Source organism: Dermacentor variabilis, chromosome 4 (assembly GCF_050947875.1).
Source record: "Dermacentor variabilis isolate Ectoservices chromosome 4, ASM5094787v1, whole genome shotgun sequence".
Classification (NCBI taxonomy): domain Eukaryota; kingdom Metazoa; phylum Arthropoda; class Arachnida; order Ixodida; family Ixodidae; genus Dermacentor; species Dermacentor variabilis.
Window position 1 is genome coordinate 104127585 of NC_134571.1, and position 21416 is coordinate 104149000.

Sequence of the window (21416 nt, forward strand, 5' to 3'; positions counted from 1 at the left end):
AGCTGTATGACGCTTTTGGGTGCATTAAAAGGGCATTGCTGGAAGCATTGCATGTGCGGATATTGAATCAACACTCATGCTAACCAATAAACACACATTATAACCTCTCCTCCAAGCTTCCTCCTCCACACACTTCCTCTCGTCCTCTCCACAATCCAACCACTATTGCTGACAACAGTACCTAAACCCGTTAAACACCACAAAGAAAGCTTTGTTCTAATATGGGCTGATATGCACATAGCTAGATACAACATTCTAAGAGTCAAGGGCACCGTTTTTGACAATCGACAAGATTGTGGTGTTACAGAGCAGCAGTCATTAAAAGACTCAATAAGCTACATGATTGTAAGTTTGTGCACCAAAGAAGTTGCACAGTCAGCCTTAGGACATGATCTCACGTTGGACAAGCGCAGTGATTATCTCAGAAGACAGGCTCACCATGGAGTAAATCTCGAAGACAGGCAGCAGGATTTCGACAAGCCTGTTTGGGTGAAGTTGCACTAGCGCCATGCCGACACGCCCAAGGTCAGTAATAAGGCGCTCCAATGCATGCATGGTTTCCTTCTCATAGGTCCTGACGAATATGGAATCCCTGCAGAAAAGTGCAGTTCTACAGACAGCCTTACGAGAAGCAACAATGGGTCACTATAAAACATTTATTAAGGTACACATAGTAGAGCAGCTATTGCACCAATGCAACTATTCCACCAAGTCACAGGACTGAGAGACAGTTCAAAAGCAACAAAATAACCACTTGGAAGTTTTAACATCGCACAATATTTCAGGCATGGCCAGACATATGTATTCCCTTAACTGTTTTGGACGAGCCCTCCTCATCAGAGAACTTGCATCCCCAAAGTGTTTAGGAAGAGTGCAGCTCATCATTACGGCATTTCTTTTCTCCTTTAGCATTTTGGTCAAGAGGCGCTTGTCCGTGGCTTAATTGGCATTTCAGTATGATGGTATGTGCCAGTTGATTTTTTTCTTTCTTGTATATCTGGAGCGCGTTTCTCATGCGGTGACTAACGTTTTCAAAATGGCGTCTGATGGAGGCGATGCATGTATGGCCGGCCCATCTTCCGGAAAAGGAGGAATTTCTTCATTGTCTTCTTTCGAAGAGGATGGTTCAGACACCCAAGAGGTATCTTGTTTCGGGAATCGAAGACAAACGTGACGACGAGTGAGGTCAGCAGCGCCTCGGACAGAGAAGACAAAGAGGAAGGCTTGCAGGACAACACCGCAAGTGCGCTTTTGTGGGCTAAAATTTATGTGAACAACGTTCTGTCAAAGCCACCACTGTTTCCTTTTTTTTTTGTATCCAGTAAAATATTTACTGTAAGCTCGCCAGCTGAATTGTTCGAATATATAATTATATCGATTGTTTTCAAGGCAGTGATATGGTTTTCATGACAGTTGATGAAACCAATAGGATAGCGACTATGCGTAATCACTTTTTTTAAGCTGTGCCACATGTCGCCAAAGCTCTGTTAGTCAAATAATGCACTCTTAGCATGCGCAGCTAATATGACAAAGACAAACAATTCTGCATATATTCTTTCCATAATTTTTGTTGATTAGCAGCAGGTGGTTGGTACATTTATAATATGCAATAGAATAAAAATAAAGTTCAGTAACCCCCTTTTATTTGTTTTATGAGTTATGTTTTTTTTGTGTTAGAAACATGTTTTATATAACAAGTATATTTTCAATCAGCAACAAAGAAATAAGCTTTCTGGGTAAGAAATTTCTTGATAAAACAAAATAGCTACAGGTGTACTTAACGACAGTCAAACACATGAATTTCAGACCTTCATGCCATTTGCTGCTTTCTGGCTACATATTCTATATGCTAAAGAACGCTGGTCTAGCTTTAGAGATGAGCTACTGGATCATTATCGAAACTGTTTCGTACAGTAAAAGTTAGTGTAATATTGCCTGTGTATCCTAGCGAACAGTGACTGCCTGACCAAGTAGCTGGAGTATGCACACAATGAAAGACCATTTCTCTTGACTCAATTATCGAACCTCCTGCGCCAAAGAACAGTATGCATAGTACCAAAGCACATTCATAGTTCTTATGTTCAGAGGCATATCCCTGCGCCTGGGACCTTGACATAAGCTTGATGCAGTTGTAATGCAGTGAATAGAAATCTTCTGCACTGCTAGTGAGAATGTGCCACTATGATGTACAGTCTTGTAGATGACTCCCGCTGAGTTGGCAATTGTCAACACAAGCGGCAGTTGCTGGGGACGTCAAAGATTGCCGAGGCCATAGGCAGCATTCTAAGCAATCAAGATAGCTTCCAGCCGATTGGAATTTGTTTGCGGTGAATACCTCATTTATTAGTGGTTTAAAAAAACAGGGCCCGCGGGTAAATTTACACTCAATTTATATTCAGTGACCAATGCTGCAATAACAATCAAGTTGCAATTGTTTACGGAAAACAAGAACAAAGCCTTACACATTACTGCAAACACTGCTGTACTGGCCATACTAAACCATTGAGCAACTAGGTCAAGAATACGGCACACTGAGCCCCACTGTGCTTTACTGAAAGCTCCACTATTTGGTAATATTGAGACATGTGAAATGAAAAAAAAAAATGAAAAAGAAAAGAAAGAAAAAGAATCACGCATCTTTAAAGGTATTTTTTGAAAGATGCTGAAACAAAGGTAGTACAGACCTGCGCCCTCGAGAGCGAGGTACTTCCACTAGAGTCCAGAAGCGACACAGCTCCGTGAAGCATTGGAATATGTTCACCTGTAAGATAACACAATGCATGATGAAGACAGTGAGTGGTTTGGAGGCTTCTTTAAGGCACATCTAGCTCCCAAATGTTGAAGTGCACTTCCAAAGTGCTCTAAGCCAAGCAAATCACCAGATATTTTCCTGCATTATGTGAAGCCTAGCCCCATGTCTCATTATAGTAATATAATTAAGTTATAAAAGATTCAAAGCAACAGATACTGAAATAACAGGTTGTATCAAAGTGTCTTTATTGCCTAAGGATGACTGGCTAATTGACTGACTGATCTGCAAGGTTATAAAAGATACCATCATGGAAAATTTCATATCATTTTGACCATCCAAAGGGCTTTTACCTTGTGCGATTGGTTTAGCATCAAACTGCCCACAGGGTTTTCCTTTCATGCTTTGTGTTCCCTGTTGCACATGCGTATCTTCCTTGAATGTTTGCTTCTCAGTTGTCCCTGTCTTTTTTGCACTGAAGGTTATGAAGATGAATGGCCAAAAAGCCCCAATTTAACATCTTTTAACAGCTTGCACACAACAAATAACACCCTACCTGCATTTCGAGGCTCTGGTAGAAAAGAATCTGGGCAATTGGCTCCCAGATGCACAGAAAGAAATGGTTGGGTGAGGCCAGTGAAAAGCTGGATATGAGTGCCAGGATCTGCTCCCAGTAGTGATCAGCATCCCACAGGCCCACAGACTCCATAAGCCACTGTTCTACAGCAGGCGGGTTCTCCTGAACACAGGAACAGAAGGCCATCAGCAGCAATGCTACCAACCTCCTAAGCCACTTTTACCCTAAATTGTATGCAAAAATTACCTAGATTTCTTTAGATTGTTCTAAGATGCACTTGTTCAGTTCTTCAATATGATGTAAAGGTGTACTATTTTGTTATGCAAATAGATTGAAAATTTACACAGTCAATTTATTTCCAAGCTTGTTTTATAAATTTAAGGGGACAGAGTAAGCGAATATCATGAAAAAAAAAGCGACCTTTTGTTTTTTTAAACATGAAAGTACATGCTTTTCTGCATCTTTTTCAGTATCACACTTCATTTTGCGCAATTTATATCAAGCCAAAAAAAAAAAAAAGCGTTCTGAAAGCAAAGCAACACGCCCCTTTTTACGCATGCTGTGTTTTCGTAGCATTGTTTCAGCATTATTCTGCAAAAAACCTACAGTTTTTCTCATTTTAGCTGAAAGAAAAAGCTGTCTGGCAACAGTGTTCAAGTTGTTAGCCAAGAGAAGCCTGAGATGCTGTTTCCCGTCTTTGACATGTTGTCCATGTGTTGAGCTTTGGTAGCGTTGGTTGTGATCTATATGCTGCGTCTTCCGTGACAGCAAACTATTCTTGCATGTGTTTGAGTTTATTTTGTTTTCGTGTGCCACGATGAGCAGACCGAAGATATTTCAAAAGCGTCGGTTTCGTGGAAATCAGTGCACTTCAGATGCTCAACGAAATTGTTCTCTGGAAGGCCCCGGAACGCCAGCAGCAGACCCGATCAGCTCCTCGAGGTCGAAGCTTTCTGCGTTGCCGCAAGAAGAAAGGCCAGGTGTGTGCGATACCGGTTATGCTCTGATGGACATGACCATACCTTTCAGAATTCTAGCAAGAAGTTGTGCGTGTAAACCATGTGGCGGCAAGGTGGAGCTTCGAGAAAATGCTGCTGAACGTGTAGGTGTTGTCAGCGTCTGTATGTTGAACTGTTTATTGTGTGGTGTCTCACAAAAATTCCACACTTCTGAAATGGCTGCTTCTGGCGTCTATGAAGCCAACCTGAGAATGATGTATGCACTGAAATGCATAGGTAAGGGAGCGGCTGCTGGAAGTGTGCTTTGTGCCATGCTGAACCTCCCGAAGCCGCCAATCAAGTTCTCTAAGTACAATGAAGAGCTGCTAGTTCATATTGAAGCTGCCACTGAGGATACGATGGAACGTGCTGTGGAAGAGGCTGTGGAGCTGAATGACAATGACATCGCTGCTGCCTTGGATGGAAGTTGGCAAAAACGGCAACACACTTCCGACAATGGCATCGTTTCTGCGACGAGCGTTGACTCTGGAAAAGCACTTGATGTTGCAGTCAAGGCAAATCACTGCCGGGTATGCAGCTCAAAGGATGGACGTAGTGATCCACAGCACGAAAACATTTGCCAGTGGAACTACCAAGGAAGCAGTGGTGGCATGGAAGTTTCGGGTGCACTGCAAATTTTCCAACAGAAGTGAGGAACGCCCTGGAGTGCGCTACATCAAGTATCTGGGAGGTGGTGATAGCAAAGCATTTCCGGCGGTGAAAGAAGCAAAGCCATATGGCGAGAGCATTGAAGTTACTAAGCTTGAATGTATTGGACACATGCAGAAGAGAATGGGCACGAGATTGAGATGGCTAAAAAAAGAGAAGAGGACCGAAAAGTTGTCTGATAGAAAAAGCCTTTCGGGCAGAGGACGACTGACGGACGCAGTCATAGATAAGCTTCAGACTTACTATGGTTTGGCCACAAGAAGAAACGTCGGGAACTTGGAAGAGATGCGGAAGGCCGTTTGGGCAACCTATTTTCACATGGCATCATCTGACAAGAACCCATGCCATGGACTTTGTCCAAAGGGGCCGGGCACCTGGTGTGCCTACAACAAAAGTGTGCAGGAAGGTAAACCATTTGTGCACAAAGACACTCTTCCGCCACCTATTCTAGACACAATGAAGAACATTTATCGACAGCTTTCACAGCCGGAGCTTCTGGCGAAGTGTCGGCACGGACAAACCCAGAACCCAAATGAGTCTTTCAATAGCGTGGTGTGGGAGCGTGCTCCAAAAAAATGTCTTTGTGGGCCTGAAGACATTGAAGATTGCCACATTAGATGCAGTCCTAACATTAAATGATGGCAACACAGCAAGAACTAAGGTTCTTGAGGCATGCGGACTAAATCCGGGCGATAACACTGTCTGCTAGCTAAAGGAAGTCGACTGCGTCGAGTTTACTTCACGTACAGAGCAAAGAGCAATGCATCAAGCAATAAAACAGGCTTGGGAAGCTAAACGACAGCAAAAGAAGCGTGAAGCTGACCAAGATGATGACTATGCAGCTGACTCCTACTGAATAAATGGGTCAAAATTTTTTTGCAGAGTGAAAAGCGTGGGATTGAAGTTATTGTTTACTTTAAACTCAGTTTTCTCAAAGCAAGAGTTTTCATCATGTCGGTACCATTGTTTTCAATATGACAAAAGATAGCATGCTGATTTTTCGTGTGCATACTAAATGCTTATGCGGCAATATACTGAACCAAAATTAAGTATGTAAAATGAGTAGTTCTTGTGAAATGAGAAGAAAATTGACAAAAATTGGTCTAAAAGCATGTCTGGGAAGAAAAAGTCCTTAATAACTAGCTTTTTTGTATAATAAACTTTTTTTGGTTAAGTAGATAGAAGACAAAGTACTGAACAAAATGACATCAACCTCTGGACAATATCTCTATTAGTTCCTGAAAAAAGTGCACCACAATATGGTCAAAAATACATGGGGAGTATAGGGCTTACCCTGTCCCCTTAAGTAATGAAGCCACAGCACTCAAGCTCAAATGGAGTTGCATGTAAGCCATGCTAACCAGTGTTCTTCATGCCAACAACACAGCCTCCTGCTTGAAACTATGTTCACAAAACAAGATGTCGGCACGTTTATACTAACTCCGCATGCAAAGCAAACTTGAACAGCAAAATGTCCAGACTGACAGGGAACTTTATTTGAATTGTACGGAAGCAGGCACCAGACTACACCATGTTACAGAATATGCAGCAATGTCAAAACAGTCTGAGCCTTCACGACACCAATATAAAGTATGTTCAATAAAATTTTCTCATGTGCTGTGATGTACAGACATAGCAGCACTATGTTTGCGTGCTTATGAGTCATTTGCAACGAAGCACGCAGATATGCGTCCCAATTTTTTTTTCTTTCATCTATGCCAATTCTCACCCAAACACATGACTGCTGGGACACTACAATGCGAGTCTGCTGCTCTTTTTATGGACGGTAAATTTGGGTGCAAAGTTGGCTATGCAGCACCTCAACCGCCTAGTTGTGCTCAGTGGCAGGTATATGTGTTTGCTTATGCCGAGATTTGCAGGTGCTGCATTGTTTTGCATTGGAGTATAAGTTTGTTTTGCCAGTTGCAGTTAAATATTTTAATTGGGACATCCACACCTTGTCATTTATATGACAAGAGGCATTCACTGCGCTGCAGTACGACCACAAATCATACTTTGCATGCTAATGCGAAAGTAATTTGGGTTGGCCGAAATCAAAACACACCGTCACGACAGCAGCTCCACGTATTGGTCATTGCAGAATCGCAGCGGTGGTTTCTCAAGTCTCAGAGTTTTTTTTCCGCCATGTCGTAGCAGAAATATTTCCTAGATTTTGGAATTTTATTCTGAACAAGGTCTAGGATCTCTAGATCTCGGAAAATTTCTCACGGATTGGCAGCACTGACCAGCAGTAAGAGGCCATCACATGATACAAGACACTTCAGTACCGCAAGTATACATATGGCACCAACTTCACCTCAGTTCCACACCTATGCTCGCAGACAACTGTCTCTGGCAATGAAGGGAAAGCTACAAGGGTGGGGCTTCTGCACGTCTGTACCAAGTATTCCTGCAGCACTTGACAGTGATTTCGCATTATCTTAAGAGGAAAGCAGCAAAATATGCCAGATTTAACACTACACAGTGTATTTTGCCCCATTTTTAAGTTGTAAATAAGATGTTATGTTTTCTCTTATATAGCAATAAATTATGTGGATGAGAATGTGGGACTTCTTTCAGCGGCACTCTTACATTAGCCCCTTTTGCCTCCATAGTTTGCCTTCATTGTGAGAGAAAGTTGTCCTTGAGTTTAGTAGAAATAAATCCATCACAAAGGCACTCACATCCTGTGAGTATTTGAGAGTGTTCACTCGCATCGAGTGGCTGTACTGGCAGGCCTTTAACTCTAAGTGCCTGCCAGCAAACTTGTCAGCCGCCTTAGTGCTTGTACTGCGACCAGAGACAGCGCATGTGCGTGTCTAAATTGAGGAACACATGCTATGCCCTGCAACAGTGACACCTCCCCCCCCACACACCGCTTAGTATGCTTCGCCCCATAACATGGCTGTATAGCGGCGAAGCTAATGGTAAATGCACCACTACCAACAGCATGCTTCGGCATTTTTTCTGCCTTTTGTTTAATTCGTCCCGCCAGATGATTTGACCAGTCTCGTCGGACCCGTCAAGATTGAATTAATAAGTCGATTGCACTCACATTGTTGCCACAAAGATTTTTAGGTAGCGTTTGTTGTTTCAATGCTTAATCCAGTAGAGAACAGAGCTGTTAACCAGCACGTCTGTCGCTGTAGTGCACATATATGCCGATTTGTCATATGTGCGTTGTCTCCAGTGGAGTGGAAGGTGGCTGCTTTCGTCCCCTTATGCTGCCACCTGAGCCTTTTCCCACAGCTGCCAGAGTGCAGGGTGTCTACCAAGTTGACTTTTCCGAATTCTCCGAGTTTTCCAGGTTTTCCCTGAGTGGCATTGCAATATTCCTCAAGTGACACAGAACATTGTTTTACGCCAAGGTGGGCTGGACAACATGTCGCCCGATACTGTCACTCTCTAGTAAGCATGTTAAAAAATTTTTTTAAAATTTACTTAATCCAGTTTTTATGATAAGGAGTAGCGCTTATTTTATTTAATCAGAAAACACAATGGGCTAGTGGGTAGTGAAATGCCCAGCAAATAAAATACCGTTAAAAATATGGTAAAACCAATTCCGAATCAAGTCGACTATTCTCAAATAGGAACAAAAAGATGATGCGTACAGAAGCAAATATTTTCAAATATGAGCTATTTGCATCAATTGATTATAAGCTCATCGGTATGATGTCCGAACTTTGTCGCAAGTGAGATTCTCTCTCAACAGCTGTTAAGTCACCCTCAGCTGTCCAGACATACTCTCAGCCCGTGCACAACGCCTCAGTGTTTCGTTTCGTTACTTGAAAGAGTTTATTTTGGTTTGAATGAGGGACACCTGCCTCTCGGCGTCAGCTAATGCATTTTTTAACTTTCTCAAGCTTCTTCAAAGAAGTGGCAGCACGACGCTTCCTTTCCCATTCATTCCGCAATGCGTCAGTCTTTTCTGTTCTCATCCTCCTTCCGACGTACGTGCTCTTCACGAACCATTTGAATTATCCTCTTGGTCAGTTGTACAGTGAATGTACGATTGATTTTTAGTACTCCCTAGGGGCCGCGGAAACATCCGAAAAATCGGGCAGTTCGACAAAACAAATGCATGTCTTCTACTGCCCTTAAGGGCTCAAATCGCCACAAGCACATGCGAAAAAGCTCTGAACGTGTGCCAGTACACTTATTAGGCATATCGGTGTGTGTGTGTGAAAACTTTTATTGTACTGAGGTCCGGAGGCTCGACTTCTCAAGCCAAGGCCCCCACGTTGGCACTGTCAGGCCAAGCCTTTCACGTTGGCGCTCCCACGTTGGCACTGTCAGGCCAAGCCTTTCAGCGACATCATGGGTCCTCTGGACTGCCCTTAGTTGGTCCTGAAACAATGGGCTTTGAATCCTTTTCTCCCACTGTGTCCATTCTTCAACGAGGTTGGGGAGAGTTGCGGGACACCCCGCCAGCATATGTCTGATTCCAATGATGCCATTACAATCATTGCAGTCCATCTTAATCTCCCTCTCTGGATATATTTTATTAATGGCGTACGGTGTGGGATATGTACCCGTTTGCAATAAGCGCAGTGAGACTGCCTGAGCCCTGTTCAGTTTTGAATGTGGCAATGGGAATTGTCCGCGTCCTAAATAGTAATGTTTGGTAACATCATTGTATGTTAATAAATGATCTCTAGATTCCCTGGCTTGATGGTGAACGGCTCGGTTGTGGCTGTCACGGTTAGCAAGTCCTCGGGCCAAGTCATCAGCAACCTCATTGAGGTTTACCCGAGTCTCGTCCACTTTCCCCATATGCGCAGGAAACCATCGGATTTCAGTTGTCATAATCACAATGTTTTCAAAAAGTTTAGCTGCAACTCCAGCTACGTAGCCTTTATCAAAACACTTTACAGCGGATTTCGAATCACTGTAAATGAAGGCCCACTTATTACTCCTGATGGCTAGAGTAATTGCCGCTTGTTCCGCCACCGTGGGGTCCATGGTAAAAATAGTGAGACCGTCTTGCACCTTCCCTTGATAATTTGATACAATGGCCGTATAGGCTTCTTTACCTTTCACCCAGGCAGCATCAACTATAGCTGCCAGTTGGTTCTGCTGCTCTATTTCCTTCAAGAGTGCTTTAGCTCTTGCCTTTCTCCTTTCGACATTATATTCTGCATGCATGTTTCTGGGGAGAGGGTTGGTTCTGATCTTGCTCCTAACTTCAGTCATTAATTCTACTTCAGCCTCTATTGGGCTCCTTGATGTATTCAGTTCTGCACCTATTGCCTGTAATATGTTCCTGCCAGCTCGTGACTTTGTCAATCTTTCGTGTTGCGCTAGCTGTTGGGCCTCTGCAATTTCTTCCATTGTATTGCGCACCCCTAGACTCATGAGTTTGTCGGTTGCAGCGTTACTGGGTATCCCTACGGCTACTTTTAACGAGCTTCCTGAGCATCACATTACGTTTGTTAAGTTCTGCCTGCTTCCATTTGAATAATCCGGCCACATAAGTGAAGTGACAGAGAGCAAAGGCATGTATTATCCTCAAAGCGCTGTCTTCTCCTAGGCCTCTGTGTCTATTGGTAATTCTCCTTAGTAACCTAATGACTTCATCTGTTTTATTCGAGATATGTTGTATTGTTCTATAGTTAGTATTGTTTCCGTGATGCCCAAGAACCTTGATTTCGGTGCTCGTACTGTGATAGGAGATGGCGAGTGTAAGCGTGTATAATTAAGGAACACATACTGCGTCCCGTGACAATTGCCCCTTCCGACGCTTGTTATGCTTCACTGCAATACTTTTGCGTATGCTTCACTACGTAACACTACTGTACTATGGCGAAGAAAACTTTCAGGAACCTCCTTATCCAACACGCTGTGGTTTCCAAGCTTCGAAGCTAATAGTGAGGACTACAAAGGCGGAGTCGCGTTGCTGACAGTGGCAAATTCTTTCAATGAAAAACATGGCACCGAACGGCAAGAAGCATAACAGCGAACGTCGAAGCAGCTGGGCCTAGCGCTGCCGCGGTGGTAGCTCCGGCTGCAGGCGGATCTGCGTGCGAGAGCGCCGTTCGAGTCGGCGAGGTAATCAAAATGTCGGCGGTAGTGGCTCTGTTTGATTAATGCCATTGCGGACCAGCAGTCACGACAAAAAGTCCGGAAAATCGGACGGCGAAGGGTTCTTGTGTCCAAAATTTCAGACGCTGACTCTACGGGGTACGTGGTGGTGCCGCGAAGCTGTCAGAATTATTGAACGTCCTGAAAGTCAGTCGTTGACTGTACACTGGCACCTCCTCTAGCCGACAACACGACGTCAAAGTAGATTCGTTACGATTCCTCTTTGTTACTCGAGCCAGCATTACTGCGACTTTCGTTCTCTTTCGATAAAATTACACCTAATTTTCCCTGATAGAAGCACAAATTCCCTGAGTGTTCTCTGAGTATTTCCACACTATTAAAAACCCCTGAGAATTCTCGGTTTTCCCGGTTAGTAGACACCCTGGTGCGGAAGAGAAGGGGAGTCCCAAGCATGGCAAATGCTCCATCTCCTCCCCTGAACCGGCGCTCCTCTCTCAATGTATCCTAAGTAATGGCCGTGGTCAACAAGAAACTCAGCACAGTTGTCAAAGAAAGTTATTTGCTTACCATATTCATTTATATAAAGGTTCACCTCTTTCTTTTTTTTTAATACTGTTACTCAAGATGAGCTGTAAACCTAGATTCCTGAACAAAGAATCGCGACCTACACACGTGAACAAAGCTAACAAAAGTACTGAGCTAAAAGAGTTCCTCTGTTGTGACCACCGAAAAGCCAGTCTGGAGATTATCCGAATTGATTTTAAGAAGTGTTGCATATCTAACGTACCCGACAGCATCAAGGATGGCGTTGTTTGAAGTGCTGAGGATGCCTGTGATGCATGAGACAAGGAGAAATTCTCTGCAGTTTCAATGAATCTGGAGCTTGTGGCACCGACTAGCAAAATTTAGTAGCCAAGCTTGCAGTGTGCCATGTTCAAAGTTTTTCATCCTCCAAAAAGATATGGGTCGACCTATATTCGAGCTGGAAGAGTGCCCACATTATACTAATTCATAAGAGGGAAGACGCTAAAGAATTCCAGAATTAGAGGCCCATTAGCTTGTTTTCAGTACTGTAGAAAATATTCACCAAAATAATTTCCAATAGAATCAGGGCAGCATTCAACAAAGAGAATAGGCTGGCTTCAGGAAGGGATATTCTATAATGGATCCCGTCTTTGTCATCAATCAGATAATTGAGAAATCTGCAGAGCATAATTAACCTCTCTGTGTGGCTTTCATGGATTACAAAAAGGCATTTGACTAAGTAATGAAATCAGCAGTCAGCATTTGATTCAGTAGAGTTACCAGCAGTCATAGAGGCATTGCATAATCAAGGAGTGCAGGAGGCATAGGTGAACATCTTGGGAAATATTTACAAAGATCCCACAGCTACCTTGTTTTTCCACAAGAAAAGTAGAAAGTTACCTATCAAGGAAGGGGCTAGGCAAGGAAACACAATCTCTCCAATGCCATTCACTGCATGCTTAGAAGGAGTATTCAAGCTATTAGTAAACTGGGAAGGTTTAGGAGTAAGGATTGACGGCAAATATCTCGGCAACCTTCGGTTTGCCAATTACATTGTTCTATTTAGCAACGCTGCAGACGAGTTACAACAAATGATCGAAGACCTTAACTGAGAAAGTGTAAGAGTGGGTTTGAAAATTAATATACAGCAGACAAAGGTAATTTTCAATAGCCTGGCAATGGAACAAGAATTCATGATTGCCAGTAAGCCTCTAGAGTCTGTGCAGGAGTACTTTTATCAATGTAACTTACTCACAGGCGATCCTAATCACAAGATGGAAATCTACAGAAGAATAAAAATGGGTTGGAGTGCATATGGCAGGCATTACCACATCCTGACTGGGAGCTTACCAATGTCATTGAAAAGAAAAAATGTACAATCATTGCATTCTACTAGCATTAACATATAAGGCAGAAATTTGGAGGTTAACAAAGAAGCTCGAGAACAAGCACTGCGTAAAAAGCGATGCTACAAAAATTTTAGGTGCAATGTTAAGAGACAGGAACAGAGCAGTGTGGAACAGAGGGCAAACAAGGATAGCTGATATGTCAGTTACCATTAAGAGAAAAAATAGAGCTGGGCAGGCCATGGAATGCGTAGGGCAGATAACCGGTGGATCATTAGAGTTACAGAACAGATGCCAAGGGTAGGGTAGTGCAGTCAAAGACGGCAAAATATTAGATGGGGTGATGAAATTAGGAAATTTGCAAGTTGGAATCAGCTAGCACAAGACAGGGGTAATTGGAAATCACTGGGAAAAGTGTTCGTTCTGCAGTGGACATAAAAATAGACTGATGATGACAATATTCAAATTATAACTTTTTTATTTCTCGGCAAGTTCAGTATATAGGGGTCGACCTATATTCCTGCTCGACCTTTTTTTCAAGTAAATACTTTAGGTAAATACAGCAGTTAGTTTGTTAGCACGAATACAAACAATGTGGTAATATGGTAATAGATGTCATGAATATTAACCATCCTGCAAACGGTGCATAATCATTTGTCGATGAGCTCTATAACGTCACCAACAGCATTCTGTGTCACTATGCTTTTTTGCCACTTACAGTTAAACCTCAATATAATGAAGTAGGTAAAATCAGCAATTTGCTGCGTTGTATTGAAATTTCATGGTATTGAAATTCAACTTTTTATGCAAATAAGTACACTCGCCGATTTATTTTTCTTACATAGAAAGGGGCCGCAGAATCTTCTGAGTCATCGGGCAATCGAAAAAAGCAAGTTTGAATCAGAAAACAATTTCGATGAATTTGGGAGTAGGCGACGAATGATACGGTTTCATGCCATGTCGACCATATTATTCATATCGGCGGTACGAATTAAGTGAAGCCAGCCACGCTTCCATATGCACTCCGCCCCTGCGGCTGATTGTGTCGCCCGCACTGGGATGACACTACCATGAAAAGTGCCGGCAGCGGGTTGTGAATGCTTTGTCTGGCTCTTGCCCCAACGAGTCACTGGAACTCAAGATTACGCAACTTCCAATATTAAAGGCACAGGAAGAAAGCTTACATGATGCCACGCAGTCTAGGCGTGCCCACTCCTTGCATATGCGGAAGGTTACCTTTAAAGCACGATTTGTGGCTGTGTATGCGCTCATCCGCGCTTACAGCCATGCGCAGCCATGGCCGAGACGCACGCCAGAAATCGCAATGCACGGCAACTTGCCCCTGCCACCAAGGCGCACCCTGTGCTAGAGCTAATGGCAGCAGTAGTGGCACACTTGAGTGTTCCAATGTCCTGCCGCACTGCTGCATCAAATCGCTTAACTCATACGCTGCTAGTTGTAGCGCATCAACATGTGCAATGGCTGACGATAACATCCCAGTTGATGACCACGTGATGATGCCATCGCAACTGATGACCGAAGTCTTCAAAGTTAGCTAAGGTAGAAACTACATGAATATTAATGAAGGGAACAGTGATGACCCTGTAAATGAACCAAACATTTCGATGGTGAAAGAGATGATAGCAGCATTCGACAATCTGTAGCTTTACTTTGTGTAGTTACTGTGCTTCGTTTAGGAGCAAGCCGTGAATCCGGAGCAATAAGGTTGGCTGCAGCCACACATTCTGTCAGACAAACGGTGCGCAATAAGATTACCAGCTTATTTCAGTAAGTCGCTCCTGAATTCATGTTAAATAAAGGTTTTCTTATGTTGAAGGCACTCAGCCAGCTCTAGTGTGAGTGGCACTGTGTGTGACCTTTACACAGAAGTGACCTGTATAATGAAGAATTTTGTTCGTCCCGAGCACATTGTTGTAAGTACGTTTGACTGTATAATACTTTTTTCGCATCATCACATGGCTGCCAGCGCTCGTTTTCCTGCAAAATTAAACTTCTTTTCACACATTCACTGCATGCTATACTAGATCGAGGTAACATCTCGTGTTCTTCAGGGTTCAGATTTAGTTCCATAACTTTTTCTAATTTATATTAATGACCAGCCAAACAAAGTGTCCTTATAGTGTCGTTAAGTATCCTGCACGTATATGCACACAACTGCGTTCTTTACCACGAAGTCCGTGATGAACAGGCCTTTCAAGCCAACTTTAGTTCTGTTGCAATTTGGTGTAAAACTTGGAAACTGGACCTCAACCTTACCAAATGTAAACAATTGTGTTTCTCTCGTCAGAACATTTGTCCTCCATCATCCAACTTGAACAATATTTCACTTGAGTCTGTATTTTTCTATAAGTACTTAGGCATTCTCATAAGAGCTACTTTGACTTGGAAACACCACGCTGGCTCAATAACATGCAACACTAACAACATATAAGGGTATCTCTGACACGACTTCAGTACAACACCTGTCTCTCTAAGCATACTCAGTTATGAGACACTTGTTTTATCAAAATTAGAATATGCAGCTTTAATGTGAGACCTTAGCAAATGTAACCTATCTGCTTAACTTGCTTAACTTGCAGCAAAGCAACGCCACCTAGAGGAAAGGCTAGGTGAAGTTGGGCAAAGTGTGGAAGGAGAAACGAGGCAAAGGTCACGGAGGAAAAACGTAGGCAGAGGGGTGCTGCGTTGACCTCCAATAGCAGTTGCTACAGGTTTTGTTTGCGATACGGACGTACCGGGTTCGTCTCATGATAACATAGTCCTCACACGCCGTACGCTGTGTGTGCGAGTGAAAGCATGCAATGGTGAGCCGACGATGGCAGCTCAATCTCACGTGCGCAAGGGAGCAAAAGCGGGAGGAAGTGCGGGCTTCATCTGGAAAGCGATCTGCTTCAGGGGCACAGTCTAGGTGAGCCGATGGCTCGTAGCTTTGCGTGCACTGTGTTCTTGCCTGTGCACTGTGTTAAAGCGAGAGACAGCAAAAAGCTCATCTCGCTCGCTGATGCCAGCATTTTGACAGTGAACATTCGCAGTCATCGAGCGTAATATATTCATGTTTACCTATGCGCATTGACACCATGCTTGTTGGTGTAGTTAGGGAATGTTTACAAGGGGGCGTTCTACTCTGGCGGCTGCTGCATATGATGTGGCCGCGCGAGCCCCGTCTTGAATACAATCTGTAATGCAGACAGTGTAGGTGTCTAGGCGCACCGAGGGCCGATAGCTTCGTGTACGCTATAGCACCCATGCGCTTGCGCGTCACCCGAATTCATGAAGTGAAATGTCACTGTAACTTTTTTGTTTCCTCCTCCTGTTTTCACCTCTGCGCACAGGCCTCCAGTAGGGTGCCTCTATGCGCGCACCCCCGGATTGGTAGTGGAGGCGGTCACTCAGAATGTTTGTCTTAACCAAAGAGAACGTCTGAGGCAATTCGTCCTAAGCGGATTTTTTTGCATTCAGTCTATGGAAAACCAAACAAATGTTCCCATGCTGTTTGTTATATGAGAGAATTCGGCTTAACTGAGTTCGTCTTAATGAGAGATCACTGTACATCACTCACTTTTATTAACTATGCAGCCGACGTGAACTTTCGTTGCCGTCAGCCTTGAAGTGCCATGACCGAGTGTACTCACTTGGCCACCAACGCACAGCCCTGGCCATGCCAGAGATAAACTGAGAATGTGGAACATCCGTAGACTGATTGCGTCACCTAATACTCGGACGTAAAAAAAAAAAATGTATGGTAGGCTTTATTTTTAAACAACAGGTGGCATGACAAAGTTTACTGATGTCAGTGTTGCTCATGTCTCTCACTTTCCAACACTGCATACTGGCATATTTTGAATGATGGAGAAATTCAAGAACTTCTGTTGATGCAGAAATTGAAGGGTCTCTTACAAACTCTGATTCAGAAGACGTTAATGTTTATTATGCAATGTCTTCAAGGAACAATGACAGCAATGAAGAGGCTATTTGCTGCCCGAGCAGCATTAATTAATATAATATATTACTACAAGTCCTAATTTTTTTTTCCTTGAATGTCCAGATTTATTTTACAAATGTCCAGCAACATATCACCAATAAATAGCATTTCAATTTAAAGCCTGCTAATGTGCTACTCGGAAAGAATTTGAAATTGTTGCACTCGGAAAAACACCCGGCACCCAAATGGTAGTAACTCACTGACTCAAATTCCCTTTAGTACTAAAGGAGCCTTCAGTCTCACCTGTAGTATGCCGACCATGCTTGCCAGTGACTTGAGGAAATGCCTGCCCTTATCAGTTTCCGGGCTACGGAACACTGCACAGTCAAAACGTGGTATTGTTGCAAGAGAAACTGTACAAGCACACATCAACATCACTGTGATTTTAAAGCAATGTCATTGTCACCACCAGGGTTTCATTGTGTATTCTGGCAGTTTGAGGGATAACTACAGTGGCTTCTGTTAATGAGTGGTGCCAACAGGGCCGGTATTTTGTAGCGATGCCTTTTACGATTCTATGCTTTTTCAGGCTTTTCGCGCTTGGCCAGTGGTCAGAGCGATGGTCTGCCCACATTATCAACGGGATCAGGCGGCCGTGTGTGGTGGATGATAAGAATAGCACAGAATAAGGCATAAGGCATCGCTACAAAATAGCGGCCCAGAACACACAAACATGCTGGAAAAATAGAGCAATGTGATGACATGCCAACTATATTAATGATCCATACTACTACACAACCCTGTGGGCATGGTGTGTTAGGCCTATTGTATTAACTATCAAATAATTGTAGCACAACTTCAACTTTAAGCCAGCACATAACATGGATCGAATGTTAATATTGATAGAGCATTCTTTCAAAAATTTATATGCATTTCTACAATACAAAGAGGTTGATTACTAGTAGACAAACTGAAGGCGAAACTAGTTCTATTTCTCAGTTTTGCACTTGTGAAGTCCCACCAATGTCACAGATCTCATTGCATTTTTACGTTCTACTTTGTCAGTTATTTATGAGCGTCTGCAAAGGTAGCCAGGAAGAATGTACACCTAATTTCAAATGCGGTTATTCTTTCCTGTAGGTAAATGATTGGCAGCCCTGAACAAATGCTGTTAGAGGGTCCCTGAAACTGTTTTAGTTGTACATCTAGACACCGAGGGTATCTCTCAAGGAATACTTTTTTACAAGAATTTCATGTCAGTGCCCTACGATAACACAGGTACGAGTGCTTAATCATTACCCTCCCCTCAAGCTGTGGCATTCTCCCTCGTATATTACACTGTGCGGACATCACTATGTGCCACCTCCTTTATGCGGTGACAAGTGTTGTCTACTTTCAGCTGAGTTAAACTGAGTGGGTTTCCATGTCTCCTTTCTAAGCAGTTTTTCTCGTTAGGCGTGGGCTACATCGAGCAAAACTTAAAGACAAACTTCACGCGGCAGCATTACACACAATGTTCTCTGGTTTGCGCTGCATGAGACGAAAAGGCAGCTGCTACCGCATTGCTGCAAGCGTATATACATGTACAAACTACAAAAGTAGCTGTTTCCGCTATTTCAATTTGATAATCGCCTGATGACATGTACACATCTAACAATACATATGTTTACGATTGCTCGTAAGATTTCTTTGTAGTTGTTACTTAATTATGAGTGGTGCTGTAACTTGTGAATGTGGTGAAATGGCTACACATGTTTCCTTTACTTTAGAATAAAAAAGAAAGAAAAAGGTACACTGACATAAGGAATCGAACCCACACCTTCTGCATGGGAAGCGGAGACGGTACCACTACACCAAAGTCAAGATGGCGGCTCACTGACGGAAGTTTTGACAGATTGTAAGGCATGTTCAATTACTTTCACAACCCTTTTTTTCTGTATCTCAGCTTGCTAGGGCATTTTCCTGCTAACATTCTGGGCAGATTATGTACGAAACCTGCACACTGACGAATGCTGAACCTACGATTACAGCTAAAATCGCCTTTCTTTTCAAAACTGCAGGTGATCGCTGTGTTGATCACGGAAGTAGGTGCTGACATTGACATGAAGCACCCGTGTCATCTACAGCATGTAGTCGCTGCAGTTTATTCCCTGCACACATCTGCAGTGCAAGATGAGCATAATATAGCGCTGGTACATTTCATGTTCCTGTCATCAAAGAAGACAACGCTGCTCCTATTCTAATGTGAGAACCCCCTCCGCATCCTATGGAGCTGTAGTAGGCGATCTACATTCTCAGGCACTACACCAATGGTTTGAAGAAACATCTACATTTAGTGTATATCTGTACTTATATTTAAGGGTACACAAATTACTATATATAGGTATGCTATTCAAAGTAAGCTTAATGCAGCGGCATGCTTCAAGCATTCCCGATCACATAACATGGGCAGCCGATCGTATTGCTTGCCTGAGTGACAAGTGGAGCGTGAAGTCACCTTTCGCTCAAATGCTCTTTTCAACAGAAGTTGTTCCTCATTCTCTTGTGGATGCTTTATTTCATAATAAAGCAGATTCCCACATGTGGCTGCTATTGGTAGCTGTGGTCAGCTATGTAGTGTAGATACTGCGGCCCACTGTGGGGTGCCGCCACAAGTCCAGTGGCTAAGTGCAGTGCTGCTCCAGCTCGCTAAGGACAATCGGATTTGGCTTATGTTTAGCATGTCGTAGGCACCAAAATCGGAAGTTGTGGTGTCTGCCTTAACATCCAAAATGAAATTTGCACTGCATGCCATGGTGACATCTAGAAGGTGGAGTACTGTGGGCATGCCCCATTCCGCCGTAGCCTTTGCAGTGCAAGGCATTGAAGAAGGAACGGGAACACAGCGGAGGCCATGTTTGATTGCCATTAATTTTGCTTCTGCTGAATGCATTGAAGTACTTTTTGCAGCAAAGTATTTCTGAAATAGCCTATTTTCACTTCAGATGCCTTTCTACAGTTCAATAAAAAGTGGTTCAGGGCCCCTTTCAGGTTTCAGGGATAAAAAGTAGTTCAAGGTTAGGGCCCCTTCCTACCCAGAATGACCTACCCTGCCGATTCAGTAAGTTTGTACACCATTGGCAAAATCATTTCAGGGTCCTTTTAATGTGCATGAGACCATGTAGAGCTGGTGTCGGAATGTTCAGGTAACTTCGCTAGTCATCTTTAATCTTCAAGTCATTCCTGGCTTACCAAGCTTCCAGCTTATCAATAATGATTTATACATGTACATATTTGGCATTCTTGAGTGTCACATACCAACCTAACTTAATACTTAAGGCACAAGGCACCGTTGCAAGGGAATGAAACAATTCAGGCAGTCAAACAACTCACCATCATTGAGTGCTATCCGCAAGTGGCTCTGAAAGTAGTCTATCTGGCGATGCTTTCCCTCGCTAGCCATGGCCTTCAATATCTCCGGATTCAAAAGCACGGTCATCAGGTCAGGGGGGCGCCTCTTGGGGACCAGAAACGCACATTCTATGAGCAGGTCAAGCGTTCTCTCTTTTTTTTTTTTTTTCACGGTGGCACAACAGCTGAAGACCTTAAACAATGTGAAGCTTGCAATTATAAGAATGAGCAAAGCTTTCATGTCCATTCATGTCCATGCTTGCCAGCATAACCTCAGCTGTAGTCCAGGTTGGTATGACATCAAAAGCTATGTTCACCGAGTGGAACTGCTCTCCACACAATGCAATCAATGCAACAAAGATCTCCTTTGAAAAAAGCTTTGCTTTAAGATCGCATGGATGTGAAGTGACAACCTAAATTACAGAAGCTTTGTAGATAGCTGCCACATCCTCTGTTTTGTGACATTGCTTAAGCATCGCGTCCAAAAAATCAAGCAAGATCCAGTATGGTGCCAGAAATTTAGGTCACCGTTATGAACTGGTTCAACAGAGGTCGTACAAGTCAGTTTTATCACAGAACATTTACATAGTTTTATGGAGTAAGTGGCGGTGCCACAGGTAAGTGCTAGCAACTGAGAAAAATCAGTTGGCTACTTAAGTTCGAAACCTTTTGCAGCAGCTTTGCAATCCTCGAAAACACATTTATCTATAGTAAAAGTAGTCTGTTAGTTTCAATATTTAAGCTGCTTTCGTTGGGAATTCGTCCCTTTCTTCAGCAAGTCAAGGACAGCTTCTTTAGACTTCAACATCGTAGTAGCAATGACATAAGGAAATTGCACTTGCAGCAAAAAACTTCAAATCCCAAATTTCATTTAAGCAGTAAAAATGAATTCAAAAATTCCCAGAACATTCCTCGTGGATATCTTGTCAGTAATCACTTATAAACAAATCACAAGGAGGTTGGGCCATAATAGTGTGGTTATGAGTGCCAGCACGTGCGGTGCAGATCGCGTTGAGAGCAATGCATCGGCATGGCTCACGGCACCCAAGTTAGCATGTTCCGTTGCGCAGCGCTGTAAATCTTGGCCATCATGGCTGACCGTGCTTAGTGCCTACAGCAGTCATCAGATAGCAACCTCAAATAAAAACAGAAGTGCGAAAAGATATACATTTGCAGT

The 21416-nt window shown here is 43.2% G+C and overlaps 1 protein-coding gene across 3 annotated transcripts in view; it reads right to left on the bottom strand.

The window, feature by feature from the left end:
* LOC142579589 (uncharacterized) overlaps positions 1-21416 on the bottom strand; it is a 69386-nt gene that overhangs the window by 14029 nt on the left and 33941 nt on the right. For 2 of the 3 annotated variants that reach the window (XM_075689960.1, XM_075689962.1), the window contains exons 9-13: positions 20222-20345; positions 17153-17226; positions 3306-3488; positions 2685-2761; positions 439-592 (exon numbers count right to left, since the gene is read on the bottom strand). In XM_075689960.1, coding sequence (XP_075546075.1) covers positions 439-592; positions 2685-2761; positions 3306-3488; positions 17153-17226; positions 20222-20345 — 612 coding nt within the window. The remainder of the gene's footprint in view (positions 1-438; positions 593-2684; positions 2762-3305; positions 3489-17152; positions 17227-20221; positions 20346-21416) is intronic. The other variant, XM_075689961.1, reaches the window with a different exon arrangement.